General features: G+C 37.8%; 2 protein-coding genes across 2 annotated transcripts; both read right to left on the bottom strand.

The window, feature by feature from the left end:
• Positions 1-1,829: 1,829 nt before the first annotated feature.
• On the bottom strand, positions 1,830-3,889 carry LOC121777580 (dehydration-responsive element-binding protein 2A-like). The gene is made up of 2 exons (XM_042174877.1): positions 3,656-3,889; positions 1,830-3,124 (listed from the first exon to the last, which is right to left on the bottom strand). Exon 2 carries the CDS (start codon positions 3,112-3,114, stop codon positions 2,167-2,169), a length of 948 nt encoding a protein of 315 aa, XP_042030811.1. The 5' UTR covers positions 3,115-3,124; positions 3,656-3,889; the 3' UTR covers positions 1,830-2,166.
• Positions 3,890-12,497: 8,608 nt separating this feature from the next.
• LOC121777085 (laccase-12-like) lies at positions 12,498-15,098 on the bottom strand. Its single transcript, XM_042174222.1, has 6 exons — positions 14,816-15,098; positions 14,586-14,737; positions 14,258-14,502; positions 14,047-14,175; positions 12,983-13,939; positions 12,498-12,898 (listed from the first exon to the last, which is right to left on the bottom strand). The coding sequence occupies exons 1-6, from the start codon at positions 14,924-14,926 to the stop codon at positions 12,768-12,770; spliced, it is 1,725 nt and encodes a 574-aa protein (XP_042030156.1). The 5' UTR covers positions 14,927-15,098; the 3' UTR covers positions 12,498-12,767.
• Between the last annotated feature and the right edge of the window lie 285 nt (positions 15,099-15,383).

The following is a 15,383-nucleotide window of genomic DNA, read 5'->3' on the forward strand; positions in this document are numbered from 1 at the left end:
ATATAGTACTAATTGGAGAGTGATCAATTGCTAACTCACTCTCTAGTTGTTAACTATAACTAATTTAAGACCATAGGATTTTAGAAATCCAGTGGTCTAAAATTTGCCACTTGTAAATTTTCTTTTTATTAATTAAATTAAAAAAGATAAAAAATACCAAATTAGGGTTTTTGATGAAAATGTCAATATAGTATTTTGAAAATATCAACACATTGATTTAAGAATGACATTCTATATGTATTATATTGACATATTTTATATACTATGTTGACATTTGTTGCTGTACGAAAAAATTGAATTTTTTTTAAAAAAATTTCAAATTTTGACATCGGAACATATGCAGGTGAGATCTCGTTATAATCTTTATGAAATTATCTTTAATTTGATATATGTAGTGCGAAAAAATAATTTAAATCGAGAAAGTTATATGCGTTTTAAAGTTATGTGATATTTTTCAAAAGTTATGTTACAACTAATTTGCTGTAAATTGACCTTAATACCCTTATTGAAGTTTTTTGTTTATAGTGTTGACATTTCAGGGCTGATAATTTAGCCTTTAATTTAAATATCTAAGAACTATTATTTAATTATAGTTAACAATTAATTATTGTGTTAAAAATATAACACTCCACAAGTATTACTATAAATCATCAAATTTTCGAAAAAACGTTAAATTATCACATAATGAAGTGGAAGACTTGACCTATTATTTTTCTCCCCGCAGAGAAAAATATTCACATAAAATGATCGATTAAATTAATATAATACAAAAATGAGATGGAATTATAACTATTGCTATATACTGGGGATAAAATTGATAAATTATAAAACTACATAGAATAGAATTGTTAAATTTCAAAATTTAAAATTCGTATATATTATAAATTGTTAATCATTAACTCAATTAAAAATACTCTTTGAGCTTGACAAAATAATTATATGAACGGCTAAAATTAGAAACAACTTTTTTTGAACACCACATAATAACTAAATTACAAATATAATGCTTTATTATTTTATGAACTCCCCATAAATAACTAATTTACTAATATAATTATATAGTAGTAATAATTTTACATTTCCATCACAAATAGTATTCTTTTAGTTTCATTTCTGCCTAAATTAGCAACTCTTGACAAATTACAAATTATTAGTACCTCCTTAAACATTTTTCAGAATAGAGTGTATGTAAATGCAAGGGAAGCCCACAAAAATACATGTAACTGTATCAGGAGATACAAACCACATCCACAAAACTTCAGACAACAAACAATAAGGCAGAGCACATACTGATGATACCCGATTTTAACCAGACCCACGGTTCGACCCAAAGCCAGAACCATGACTAAACTATTACCGTGCTCTCGATCAGGGGCGGACACAGAAATATATAATGATAGGGGCTGGGATTTATAAATTTTGTTTTAAAGTATATTTTTAAGTAATTTAGATAATTTGTAGGGACTTTTACCTTATAATTTACACTAAATTTAAAGAAATTTTAAAAATAATTAGTAGAAAAAAACTGTAAAAAAAATATTCATTGAGGGCTTAAGCCCCACCCCTAATACACACGGGTCCGCCCATGCTCTCGATTCCACAGGCCGGTAACAGTTCAATCCTAAAACCGGAGCCATCAATTCACAGTTCCAAACCAAAACCGGTCTTATCCTTCAAGGCCGATAACAGTTCAGCTGCTTACCTAACCAAAACCGGCGGTTTCTAAACCGTGAACATAACTAAGACGGTCTATCACCACAATATCAATAAGACTCGACAAGAAGTGATATTTCCAAATGGCAACTTTTCTACTCAAAACACAAATCACATAGATATAACAGTATAAAGTTTTATTAGTAAACAGACACTGTACAGAACAAAATCTCTAAACCTACTTCACTCAAAGAGTCTTAACAGCTGCTCCCTCACATTCAAAACTTTTGGAGAAACAGTCTGTTTATCAACCAAATCCTCACAAGAAGAAAACAAAATAATTAAATTGTTAGTATGAAATGGATACACAAACTTGCTGAGGGTAAAAGCAAGCTGGGGCCAAAAAAGTTTTCTGTTTATATACTGGGAAACACCCACACAACTCAAAGGTCCAGCCTTTAAAGAACACAATGTATATATCTTTACTTTTCAAGACCATCCGCTTAAAACGCTTCACATGGCCAAGTCCGAATCCAAATCTAGCAATAGATCAGTCAGCAAGAGATCATAGTCCTCCTGCCTCCCAGGCTTCAGGAAGTCGAGACCGTAATCACCCCCCGAACCCGCCTGCTGCTCGTGGTGTATAGGACCATCCATCTGACCCCCATTCGCACAATACCCCGCCTGGCCTCCGTACAATCCTGAAGAGGTGTACGGGCCGTTATCTAGAGAAGAAAGCAGCTCTTCCACATCAAACATCTCATCGAACGAGAATTCTTCTGCATTACGTGGTCTATCAACCGCACTACCAAAAGAACCCTCGGATTCTTGCTTAACCTCCTCCTTCGCGTCGTCCTCCCTTCCCGGGGTAACTTCCATCACTTCCTCCTTGATTGCACTCATAGGGGTGCTAGCATCATTCAATCTACTGCTGTCAGTCTTCACATTAGGTAAGTCAACCTTCTGCAAACCCCCATTACAGCAGACCTCGGATACGCTAGAGTTCGTGGATTCAGACGACGAAACAGTAGTCCCTGAAGCCGATGAACTATATCCAGGGAAGTTGAGCCGAGCACAGGGGCCGTACATTGCCTTGGCCGCCTCATCGTAAGCAAGTGCAGCTTCCACTGCTGTGCCAAAGGTACCTAGCCATAACCTGCTCCCCCGATGAGGCTCCCGGATCTCGGCCACCCATTTACCCCATGTCCTCTGCCTTACCCCTCTGTAATTGCATAGACTATTATCAGGGCCACCTTTCCCTTTCATACACCCCTTCTTCGACCCCTTGGCAGGAGCCTTAAGCGCGGGTTTATCATCATCGAGTTTGGTGTTGTATTCCTTCCACTTCTCAAGAACCTCTGTTACACTCTTAGTTCCGCCCTTGCGGCTTCTAGATTTCCTCTTTCTATTGAAGTCAAGGGGCTGGGATGTCGTATTCACTTGCTGATTTAACAAGGCCATGCCTCTGTTTCTGCAAATGGAGCAAGAAAACTAGTCAGATCACAGATTCAAAGACGCAAGCACAAGTAGAAAACTAAATCGGCATCCACAATCACGAATTAAAGTAAACTAAACAGTGAAGGCACGAACCAAAACCTTTAAAAAGTTAGGTAATTGCATATTTGGAAGACTATTAGGAGTAATTTCTAGGAAAGCCCCAAATTGCTTTTCTTCCTCCCCAAGTATAACCAAAAGTAAAACCTAATTACATAAGAGATCCATCCACATCCGAACCAAAAATATACAAATAAATAAGGAAAGAGACAGGGAAAATGAAAAAAAAAGAATAATTGAAGAAAATAAGCCGAGATGAACAAGAACACCAGGCGTTGATTTCAACTCACAAACTCAGAATCAGAAAACAGAGCAAAGACACAAACTTTAAACAGAATCACTCATAAACATCACCAATCAACTATATGATTCACAACCAAAACTCCTAAAAACGCAAAAAAATTAAACTATAAACAAAATCCCCAAATCGGAGACCAATTCAACGCACCTCTGAACAATATCTCCCGAAAATGGAAACAATTCCACAGTCTCCACCACGATTGCTTCTATAAATCCTCTTTTTTCGGTAGCTTCTCCAAGCTGATGCCGATTAAGTGCAGAAATTGATTTTGCAGATCGTTTTCAGTGTTCGATTTTTGTGAGAGCTTGTGATCATTCGCTTTACAGTGAGCCAAGAAGAAAAAATCTCCGTGTTAGAACAGCAGGCTGCGTGTTTATAGCATTCTCTAGATATTTCCGCGTGAATAAAATATTCTAAATATCGATATTATTTTATTGTGGTTCACGGATGACGTGGTGGACCGGACACCGCGTATCGAGACACGTGTCACGTGAAGGTTCCCGAACCACATTCTGGTGTACATTTTTTATTTTTCTTTATTTTAAACTTTTTTATGGAGATAGGGTTTGGTTGGCTGTTGCGACGCGTACTGTAGTTGCTTGAGAGCTAAGCAATCGATTGGCTAGTGCTTCCCACAGCTTAATCCCATCTGTTTTATTTATTGTTATTGCGTTTTGGCCTCGAAGTTGTGGTAAATTTCAGTTTTACCACTGGCTTTACGTTTTTTTTTGTTTTCTATAACTGTAGATTGAATAAAAATCTTGTGTTTGGTAATAATGTACAAGTTTTTTGGTTATTTTGAAATCAAATTTTTTTATGGTAATAATGTGTGCGAATACATCGAATGTATAAAATAACTATATTTGTAGACGAATAATTGTAATAAAATATTATGTTGTATTACTTGAATTTAGCCATGATTATGATTGATTCAATAAGTGAGATGAACCAAACATGATCTCCACTATTTAATAATTGAAATCATTTAAAATATTTGAATTTTTTAAAAATATCTCTCTTACTTACTATCTTGATGTAATTTATGCTAATGCATTTTTTAATCTCAAAAAATACTTTTTTATTTTCTTTTAAATATAACCATTTTCTTGATTCAAATTATTTTAATTTAGTAAAATAATACTAATATGTATATTAGCAAAGATAATACTATGTGAAACTTTAAAAAGGGGCAAAATAAATTCATTAAACATAAATTTTGAAAACACTACATTCATATGAAATATTTATGATAAAAGAAAATAGCCTATCTTATGTGATTATTAGAACAATAATCTCTCTTAAGAATTTTGTTTACTCTTTTGCTCGGAGAATAATGGGGATAAAAGACGTGTTCTTTGAGAACTAAATTATATTTTCAATAAATATTCATTGGGAAATAAAAGATAATACGTTGATGTATATCAAGAAAACATATTTCTTCTCTTGTAAAATTAGTGGAATAAATGCCCTCTACCTGCCTAAATTTATGTACCAGTATATGTCTACTATTGTTAATTTATATTTTTTTTATTATAATTAATTATCATATCATATATTTCACTAATCCATTTCACTATTATCATAGTATTATAATATTATTATAAAATTAAGTATAAAAATTGACATATTTTAGCAACATTTTTAAAATTGGTGTCGATATTATATGAGATAATATATCATGGAATATAAAGATAAGAGTTTGGTATTATATCTTCTTCGTCCTACTCCAAGTGATAACATGTTACTTTCTCCGTCTCAACTTAAGAGTTTTGTCTCGCCATTTTTGTCCATACCAACTTAAGAGTCCTATATCACTTTTACTATAAATAATAAGTTGGCTTCACATTCCATTAACTTATTCCACACATATTTTATTATAAAAGTAATATATATAGGTGAGACTCATATTCTATTAACTTATTTATCTATTTTTCTTTACATTTCTTAAAACCCTTGTCCTAACTAATTAAGACTCCTTAAGTTGAAAAAGAGAGAGTACTTTATAGAATATCCAATTCTAAAATATACATTTAATGACATATCATTCACTCAAATTTTTTTTACTTCTTACTTATTCTCTATCCACTAAAATTCCATGCTAAATAAAAAATACTTCAGTTAAATTAGGACATCGAGAGTATTTCACATTTCAATTTTTATTTTTCACTTTTTCACTATATTTTTTAGTAATATAAACCATGAAAAAAAAAACTAGGATGTGACCGTGCAATTTCTACAAAACAGAAACGGAATTGAGTGGAAGTCGAGAGTGAGATCTAGAGACATCATGAAAGCGGCGGAATGACATCAAACCTTTTGCCTATGGATAGCGTGGGACCCACATCACAGACATGGCACTGTGGAGGACTGCATGCTCGCCACGTGTCAGCTTCCCACACATGCAAAGCAAGCTGGTGACGTCACCACTTACGATTTAGCGGAATTCGCGAAATCCAACTTTTTTTTTAATCTCAAAAAGCGTAAGGTGCTGACATGACGACTTTGCAAGAAAGGAACACAAATTTGTGGTTTTGCTCCTTCAGTCATTCCAAGCAACTTCCGCTTCCTTCGTTGAAGAGGGAATTCATTTATTACTATTGTTATTTAATTGAGCAAGTATTTAACTCTAAGTAATTATATTGATTTATTAAAGGAGATTGTTATGAAATAATGTTTGGAAATTGCATGATTTAGATAACAGTACTAAAATGATAAAATTATAATTAATTTATTATGAACGGATACTATTAATAATTGCATTGGTGTCCTATATTTGATTTATTTTTAGGTTTGGATTTTTGTTATTCATTATGGAAGCAGCCTTAGCCTTCAAGTATTTGAAGGGAGCCTTAGCCTTCAAGTACTACTAAATTATGTAATTTATGTCCCTTCCTAGAAAGTGAGAACTTAAACAATTTGATTATATCCTATAAAAATATGGTTGCTCAAACTTTAAACTATCAACAGCGCCGCCAATTTATAGCAAAATGAATCACTATATATACTTTACACATGAATCGAATTCGCAAATGTGTCAACTTTAAATTAAATCAGGATAATACTCGGTGTATATATTTTAAAAGTTTAGTTAAACTCTGTTTTTGTATATAAGCTTTTAAATATGTATTTAAATTATTGAATTATTGATTTGTTATAGTAATACAACTAGTCAAGATCATGATTTTAATTTAATGACTAATTAACATTACATTAATCAACTAAAACGACGCTACAATGCAGGCAGTGAAACAACACCCTATTATATAAAATCAGATATCTCCAGTTGTTAAATTAAGGTTATGTAAAGAAATAATAAAACGGAGAAAGAATAATTAACTTGATTTGTGAAACATTCATTTTATTGTTTACAATATGATATAGTTTAGATTGATATTACAAGTGCAATAGGGAAGTTAGTCATCAGGTTATCTTAACACTAAAATCTTAATTGGTCATAAATCAAAATAAATCAACAAGTAATTAATTTACAGATATATTTTAAAGTTAGTCATCGGGAGTAAGATTAATTTGACTGAAAAAATTAGTAGTACTATAATAAATTCAGAGTTGATTTAATTTATTATGATACTTTTTGAGCTCTTGAACCACTAACGCAAATATGAATTGAAAATCAATTAAACAAAATGAGTGTGGCGATTCATTAAATAGTACTCTCACCGCTCCATAGTAGTAAAGACATTTCTTTCGGCATGAAAATTTTAAAAAAAGTACTCCTATGGAATGTGTTGAGAAATAAAGTATGAGAAATGAAAAAAGTACTCCTATAGAACGTGTTAAATAAAAAAGATAATAAAGTATGATAAATGAAAAAATTGAGAGAAGGAAAAATAAGTGAAAAGAAATGTGTTGCCTTTTAAAAAAAATAGAAATTAATGACACTACTATTAATGGAACGTATTAAAATGACAAAATGACTCTACAAATAATTAATGATATTGGCGTTTCCACTTAAATAAGGCCTAATATAATTGCAATTTGCCAGAGTCATTTATGAATTAATTTTCTGTAATTGATCTAGACATTATTGGGTTAATATTTAAGACTCAAAGTAAATTTCAACAGTCCAAGCCCATATTTCATTATTGCTGTATGATTCAAAGCTGAGCTAATTCATCCAACAAAAAGGTGCGACCGTATCCTGATTCCTGGTAATTTGATATATTTAATTTGGGAAGAAGGTCTTTTCATGTTTCAACAAAAGCGGAAGATGATTCTCGAAGTTTCAAGTTTTGGACTTGTTCAAGCATATACTGGTGTGCCGCCCGCTGTTGAATCAGTAGCAATTGATTCCGCTGATGTTTCTTATTTTGATTTCCCCCCAATTTCTGACCTAATTTCCAGCTTTCGTAGATTAGTCAAACAAAATTGAATGCAATTTCATTTCGTCATCTAATTGATATGCTTTCTCCTGAACTATTTTTTTCCAGAATTATAAACTATTGTTGCATTTGCTTGATCATGTATAGTGAAGAGGCAACAGGAGATCTTGCAATGGAATATAATTATTTAATATCTGGGGAAAAAAGTGTTGAGAAAAGAGATTATTAAGTCCCAAGAAGATGCATGAGTTCCAAGAGTATTGGAAAATAAGAATAGCATTTATTATGATGTATGGTTCCTAGATACATTTATGTCTAAACTCCTATTTATACCCATGTATAATGTATCAAAACTCATCCAATGAATTCAGTTATTCAATCCAATATGGTATCAAGAGCAGAAGAAAAAATCGATCCGTGAGCCAATTCAAAAGTAGTTCTTTGGAACTCAGATTTTTCCACACGATGGGCTCCGGAGGGAGCTCCTAAAAGAGAATCCCGAACCAACCGCAGAGGATGCATTCGGAAGAGTAAAACAAGAAGAATCCAGGGAGGGGATTTGGAAACCAGCCACCCAAACCCTAGATTCGGGAATAGGCGGCGGGTTCGGTGCGAGACAACCACCACCACAACTCCAATTCCGAGGAATCCAGTCGCCTCCCCACAGCTCATCGGCGCTACCACCGCGAGGGAACTCCAACAATCGAAAGGGAGTTGACAAATCAAAACTCTATTGCACACATTGTGGGATGACCAAGCACACCAAGGAGACGTGCTTCAAACTCGTCGGCTTCCCGGAATGGTGGGAAGATGGTCACAAATCAAACAAGAACAACACCGGCAAGGGAAGAATCGCCGTCGGGCGAGAAGGAGCAGACGAGAGCTTTTTCCTAGCGGGCAACCAAGTGGCCGCCGGCGCTGGGAACGATGGCAGCCGTCCGATTGGGAGCTCAGCGGCGGGCAGCTGGTGGGGATCTGGTGGAGGAAGCGGAAAAGAGGAAGAAGCTGCTAAGGCGTCGTATACACGCTCAATTGAAGGTAAAGGGTTTGGGGCTTTGCCTCAAACCCTTGCTTTTTCTCACTCTCTCAATTTGCACCCCAAGAAAAGTGGTTTGTTAGGAAAAGAACCCCAAGTCACCCCAAAATTGCAAAACATGCCCTTTATGCATGCTGATATTCCAAAAACACCCCATATAGAATGTAGGAATCGTTTTTCAGTCCTAAATAATGATTTCGATATTTCAGTGGCTTGTAAAGTAAAAAAATCAGATATTAGGGATGAAAGGGGGTGGATATTTGATTGTGGAGCAACGGATACTATGTCATACGATAGGGCTGATTTTGGGGAATTATCAAAGTCAAAAAGAATATATATCGAGACAGCGGGAGGGGATCTTGTTCCGGTTGAAGGGGCAGGGACTATTCAAATATCTCCAACATTGAAAATTGCTAATTGTCTTTATGTTCCCACGTTATCACAAAAATTGATGTCTGTCTCCCATGTAACACGAGAACTCAACTGCAGACTCCTAATGCAACCGGATTGTTGTTTTCTACAGGATATTCGGACGGGGATGACGATTGGGCGTGGCACTGAATACCATGGGTTATACTATGTGGACGAGGTAGCTCAAACTGGCAGAGGGATGTTGGCTCACAGACCTACGGAACGAGAAATGTGGTTATGGCATAGGCGGTTAGGACATCCGTCCTTGAGTTATTTAAATATTTTATTTCCAAATTCTCCTAAAAGCTTCACTTTTGAATGTCAGACATGTGTTTTGGCAAAAAGTCACAGACAATCTTTTAAATCAAGTAATACTAGGGTTGATTCGGTTTTTTCTTTAATACACTCTGATGTTTGGGGTCCTTCGCCAATAGTTGGGGGAAATGGATTTCGATATTTCGTTCTTTTTATTGATGATTGCACTCGCATGACTTGGGTATATTTTCTTAGAAATAAATCTGATGTTTTTTCAAAATTCTCTGATTTTTATTCTATGATTCTTACCCAATTTCAAACCAAAATCAAGGTCCTTAGATCCGATAATGGGGGAGAGTATGTCAACACTAAAATGAGAGAGTTTTGTGCTGAAAAAGGTCTTATCCATCAAACATCATGTGCCTATACTCCGGAACAAAATGGGGTAGCTGAGAGGAAAAATCGTACAATCCTAAATATAACCCGAGCCCTTATCCTAGATTCCAAAGTCCCAAATTTTTTCTGGCCTGAAGCCGTAGCCACATCTGTATATCTCCTCAATCGACTTCCCACCAAAATTCTCGACCTTAAAAACCCTCTCCAAAAATTATCCACCATGTCTAAAATACCTCCTACCTTGTCCCTCGAACCTCGCATCTTCGGTTGTTCGGTCTTTGTCCATATCCCCAAACATGAGCGTAATAAATTCTCACCCTGTGCAGATAAGTGTGTTTTCATTGGGTATGGGGCTCATCAAAAAGGCTATAGGTGCTATAATCCAAAAACCCGCCAAGTTATCACCACAATGAACTGCACTTTCTTAGAAACTGAATTCTTTTACGCCACCCAACTTCCAAGTCAGGGGGAGAAGGAAATAAATACAATTGACTCGATAAGTTGGCTGCCTATGCCAAATAATCACTACTCTACCGAAGGACTACCAGAGCCAGCTACATCTGTCGCCGAGCATGCCACGAACACACCACAACCTATGGAGCTAGGTGACACCCCAACAGTACCCGTTCCGATATCTGAGGTAACCAACCTTGAGAACTCTGTTAATATTAGCACTGTTGCTACAGAAGAAGAACAGAGAGAGATTATAGATGAAGACACCGGACAGTACATTCGACCTATCCGAAGTACTCGTGGAATTCCACCCAAACGGTACTCACCTGAAAGAACGAGCAGAAGGTCAAAATATCCAGTGGGAAGTATGGCAAGAGCAAACTTAACCAAACTGGCCAGGGCATTTGAAGCTGCCCTCTATGAAGAGGAAATTCCACAAACAGTAAAGGAAGCATTAAAAATCAAGCATTGGAGGGATGCAATGATGGTAGAGCTAAAAGCCCTGGAGAGGAATAAAACATGGAAAAAGTGTCAACTTCCAAAGGGGAAACGGACTGTAGGTTGCAGATGGGTTTTTACTATCAAACGAAGACCAGACGGGTCCATCGAGAGATATAAGGCTCGCCTTGTGGCTAAAGGGTATACCCAGACATATGGAGTGGATTACTCTGAGACATTCTCACCAGTGGCAAAGATGAATACTGTCCGAGTATTACTCTCTATTGCAGCAAGCAAAGACTGGCCTCTTCACCAGTTTGATGTAACTAATGCTTTCTTACATGGTGAACTGAAGAAAGAAGTTTACATGGAGGCCCCTCCAGGTTTCGAAGAAGACTTCAAAGATGGGGAAGTCTGTCAATTGAAGAAAACCCTGTATGGCTTAAAACAGTCGCCCAGAGCATGGTTTGGGAGATTCACAGAGGCTATGAAGAAGTATGATTATCAACAGAGCAATGCAGATCACACTCTCTTCATGAAGAAAAAAGGGGATAAAATTACATGTTTGATAATCTATGTCGATGACATGATTATTACTGGAGATGACCCTAAGGAGATAGAGGAGCTCAAGAAGAACTTGGCCACTGAATTTGAGATGAAAGATCTAGGGGCACTTAAGTACTTTCTCGGGGTCGAGGTCTTGAGATCAAAGGAAGGGATCTTCATAAATCAGAAAAAATACACTTTGGATCTTCTGGCAGAAACTGGTATGATGGAATGTAAACCTGCAGACACACCAATTGCAGTTAATCATGGACTTCAAATCACAGAAGGAGCTCAACTAGCCGATAGAGAAAGGTATCAAAGGTTAGTTGGAAAATTGATTTATCTTTCACACACCAGACCGGACATAGCATATGCAGTAAGTGTGATAAGTCAATTTATGCACCGACCCCAAAGCGATCACCTTGAAGCAGCACTGAGAGTTGTTCGGTATCTCAAAGGTACCTTTGATCATGGAATAATGTTCAGACGAAGTGAGCATCTGGAAATCCATGGATATACAGACGCCGATTGGGCTGGAAACCCAGTTGACAGAAGATCCACTTCGGGGTACTTCACATTTGTTGGAGGGAACCTTGTTACATGGAAGAGCAAGAAGCAAAAAGTCGTAGCGCTATCAAGTGCAGAGGCAGAATTTAGAGGGATCAGAAATGGATTAACTGAGGTACTATGGCTGAGGAGATTATTGGGCGAACTAGGTTTTTTATCACAGAAGACGTGTCAAATTTTCTGTGATAATAAAGCCGCAATCAGTATCGCAGAGAATCCTGTCCAACATGATCGGACGAAGCATGTTGAAATAGATAGACATTTCATCAAAGAGAAAATTGAAGAGGGAATTGTTGAGTTCCCATTTGTTCGATCTGGAGATCAACTTGCAGACATTCTGACCAAGGCAGTAGGAGCAAGAAACTTTGCAGAGGCTCTTGGCAAGTTGGATATCGGGAATCCCGTTATCCAACTTGAGGGGGAGTGTTGAGAAAAGAGATTATTAAGTCCCAAGAAGATGCATGAGTTCCAAGAGTATTGGAAAATAAGAATAGCATTTATTATGATGTATGGTTCCTAGATACATTTATGTCTAAACTCCTATTTATACCCATGTATAATGTATCAAAACTCATCCAATGAATTCAGTTATTCAATCCAATAAAAAGAACATAATTTTGAATAATGAAAACAGTACAGCTATATATTGCCTAAGAACATGAACTGATTAAACTGAAAGGAACAAAAATAGTAGAGATTCGCCCCCAAATGTGGGGGAAATAAACAACAATGGAACTCAATATGCTGCATCTTGAAAAATACTGGTTTCCCTTCTTGCAGGGCTCAAGAATCTGATGTAGAAATTATTGCAGGTTAACTAACAAGCAGGGAGATCTGCTGGAGCCGCCTCGAGCGTTTCCAGTTCGCCAATGCCGTTCTCTACTAGGAACGCCGTTGCTAGGCCCCAGCCGATGTGGACATCCAAGTGACAATGCAGCAGCCACACCCCTGTTTTCAGGTCAATTTTTTATCAGTTAGTATCTCATTGTGACTAATACGTGTTAGTTAGTTAGAAGTTTAATCCAAGCGAACCTGGATTATCTGCTACGAATCTGATCACGGTCCATCCACCAACGGGAAGACTAGCTGTGTTTCGTAGGGGAGGGTCTACGAGATTGAACTTGCTTGTGTCTCTGCTTGGGTTGAAATTTCCAAAGCCTTCAGCAATTATGTAGAAATCGTAGCCGTGGAGATGGATAGGGTGGTTTTCAGAAGTGAAGATGTTTGTTCCCTGTAGAACTACCTGTACTGTTTCCCCGTATCTCAACTTGTAGAGTTTGGTTCCGGGAACAGGTTGCCAGAGTGAGCGGCTGACATTCCCGGTGTAATCAAATGTCACGGGAGGGTTTGCAGGGAAATCGGTCGTGAAGACGCCTTGTATCCGTTGCTGATGCACTTGAAGCAGGGAGTAAGAGGATGGCAGCACGAACGATATGTTGTTCATGCTGGCAGTGAATCGAGTCCCATTCGGACCCTGGCAGGTGCTATTGCTGGCGCCGGGGGGGCAGTTTTTGAGCCCTAGTCCAGCGGTGAAGAAGAGATTATGATCGATCTTAGTTGGCACTTGGACTTTTCTTGGGCTTCGGAAGCTGGATGTGAAGGCGGTGGCTGTGGCAGTGTCGTTGAAAGCCGGCATTGTTGGCATGACCGGCTTGATGGTGGAGCCTTTTGCTGGGCAGGGGGCGGATTTGTACTCAAGGATGGCTGTCGTTGTGGTGTTGTCGAATGGGGCGCCCTGAGCACTTGCGTAGGCTCGTGCTGCAATGTAGTATCGTGCAGGTGCCTGGTTAGCGGTGATTAGGACGTCGGTGGTCTGGCCTGGCCCTAGCATGAGGACTGTGGTGGTGAATGGCTTAACGTAGGAGGCATCGGCTCCAACCACCGTGAGCTTGTGATTGGCGATTTTGAAGAAGAGTTGCTGATTGAGTGCTGAATTGACAACTCTGAGAAGATTTGTCTCACCGGAGTCCACTGGAACGACTAGTGTATCTGCATCGATGGAACAAATGTGTCGTGTGAAGAAATTTATATTATCTGCGCTGTCCGACTAATTATTTGTAAGGAATCGGAAACAGAAGCATGATTTGTAAACCAACCTTTGCTAGAGCAATTGTACAGGTCTCCAGGCTGGCCATTGATTGTGTAAGCATCGGAGACGTTGGGAGCAGCTCCTGTCCTCGTGGCTTGTCTCACAACAGCGATCGGATCAGCGTTCCACCATTCACCTGACCAACATAGACATTAGTCACAAATTGAGGTATTTTAAAGACTCTGGTTTTGTTGGTTGCTAATTGAACTGCACATTACCAAGAAGAAGGGCAGTTTCGCGCTTTGGCTGCTGGAAGGGATACGAGTCCCCTGCTCTCGGGTGAATGATCAAAGCTCCATAGACCGTAGCTCTGAGCCACGAACTGTGAGCGTGCCACCAAAGAGTACCTTCTTGTCCTTGGATAGTGAATCGGTAAGTGTAGCTCCCTCCTGGTCTTATCGGGCATTGAGTCACAAATTCCGGCCCATCGGCCCATCCAGTCCTAATCTGCCTGACACCGTGCCTACAATATAAAACGAGTCGGGTCATTTTCATTACATATTTTAGATTATTTCTAACTTCGTGCATGCAAATATTAGGCATTACCAGTGAATGGTAACGTTGTACTTAGCTCTGTTGACAACATTAACCACTAGAGTATCGCCATTGTTCACTTCCAGCGTAGGCCCCGGGAACATCCCATTAACAGTGATTGCGTTCTGAGTCTTGCACAGCCTCTTCACTGGGGTTGCTTGCACCTGTTTCACAAAAAACATAAACTTCACGAACAAATGTAGAGGTTAATAACACAGGAGTTAGGACGGCCAGAAACATACGACAAAATCATGGTAGTGAACTTTGGCATTCGTTTCCATCACATTGCCGGTAGAGAGAAACAGGAAAGCCAGTAAGACGAAACAGAAGCTGCTGTTTTTAACTCCTTCCATCTTCCCGTGGTATCGTCGATGGATGGTTGAAGAGATGGTTAGAATGAGTATTCGGGTTGTTTGTGAGAGAGTGGGGGAGTGGGAAATGCTTATATATACAGAGGAATGGAAGAGAGAGGGTGGTTCTGAGGTAGGCAGATTAGGTTAAGATAGTAAGATTAGGGGCTATACGTAGTTCAACTTTGTTTAGTTGTTGCAACCACTGGTTGATCAAGAATCAAGAAATCTTCACTTATGCTTAATTTACAAGACTTGTTCTTGAGGTGGGAGGTTAATTAGTTTTATTTATGACTATTTATTCTCATTTCTTTGAAAAGCATTCTCATTGGAATCTTCCTTTGTGTGTGTGTGATGATATTTGATACTTTGCTCATGTCCATCTTTCCTACCCAACTATTGGAAGTTGTCAACACAACATGCACACACACACACACACACACACACACACATAAAAAGT

This window comes from Salvia splendens, chromosome 18 (genome assembly GCF_004379255.2).
Source record: "Salvia splendens isolate huo1 chromosome 18, SspV2, whole genome shotgun sequence".
Lineage (NCBI taxonomy): Eukaryota > Viridiplantae > Streptophyta > Magnoliopsida > Lamiales > Lamiaceae > Salvia > Salvia splendens.

Bases quoted from the DNA above. Each gene is read 5' to 3' on its own strand.
- LOC121777085 (XM_042174222.1), bottom strand. From the start codon at position 14,926: ATGGAAGGAGTTAAAAACAGCAGCTTCTGTTTCGTCTTACTGGCTTTC. The intron at 14,738-14,815 runs GTATGTTTCTGG...TTTGTGAAACAG, and splicing joins TTCACTACCATGATTTTGTC to GTGCAAGCAACCCCAGTGAA. The intron at 13,940-14,046 runs GTTGGTTTACAA...CCATCGATGCAG, and splicing joins GTACAATTGCTCTAGCAAAG to ATACACTAGTCGTTCCAGTG.
- LOC121777580 (XM_042174877.1), bottom strand. From the start codon at position 3,114: ATGGCCTTGTTAAATCAGCAAGTGAATACGACATCCCAGCCCCTTGAC.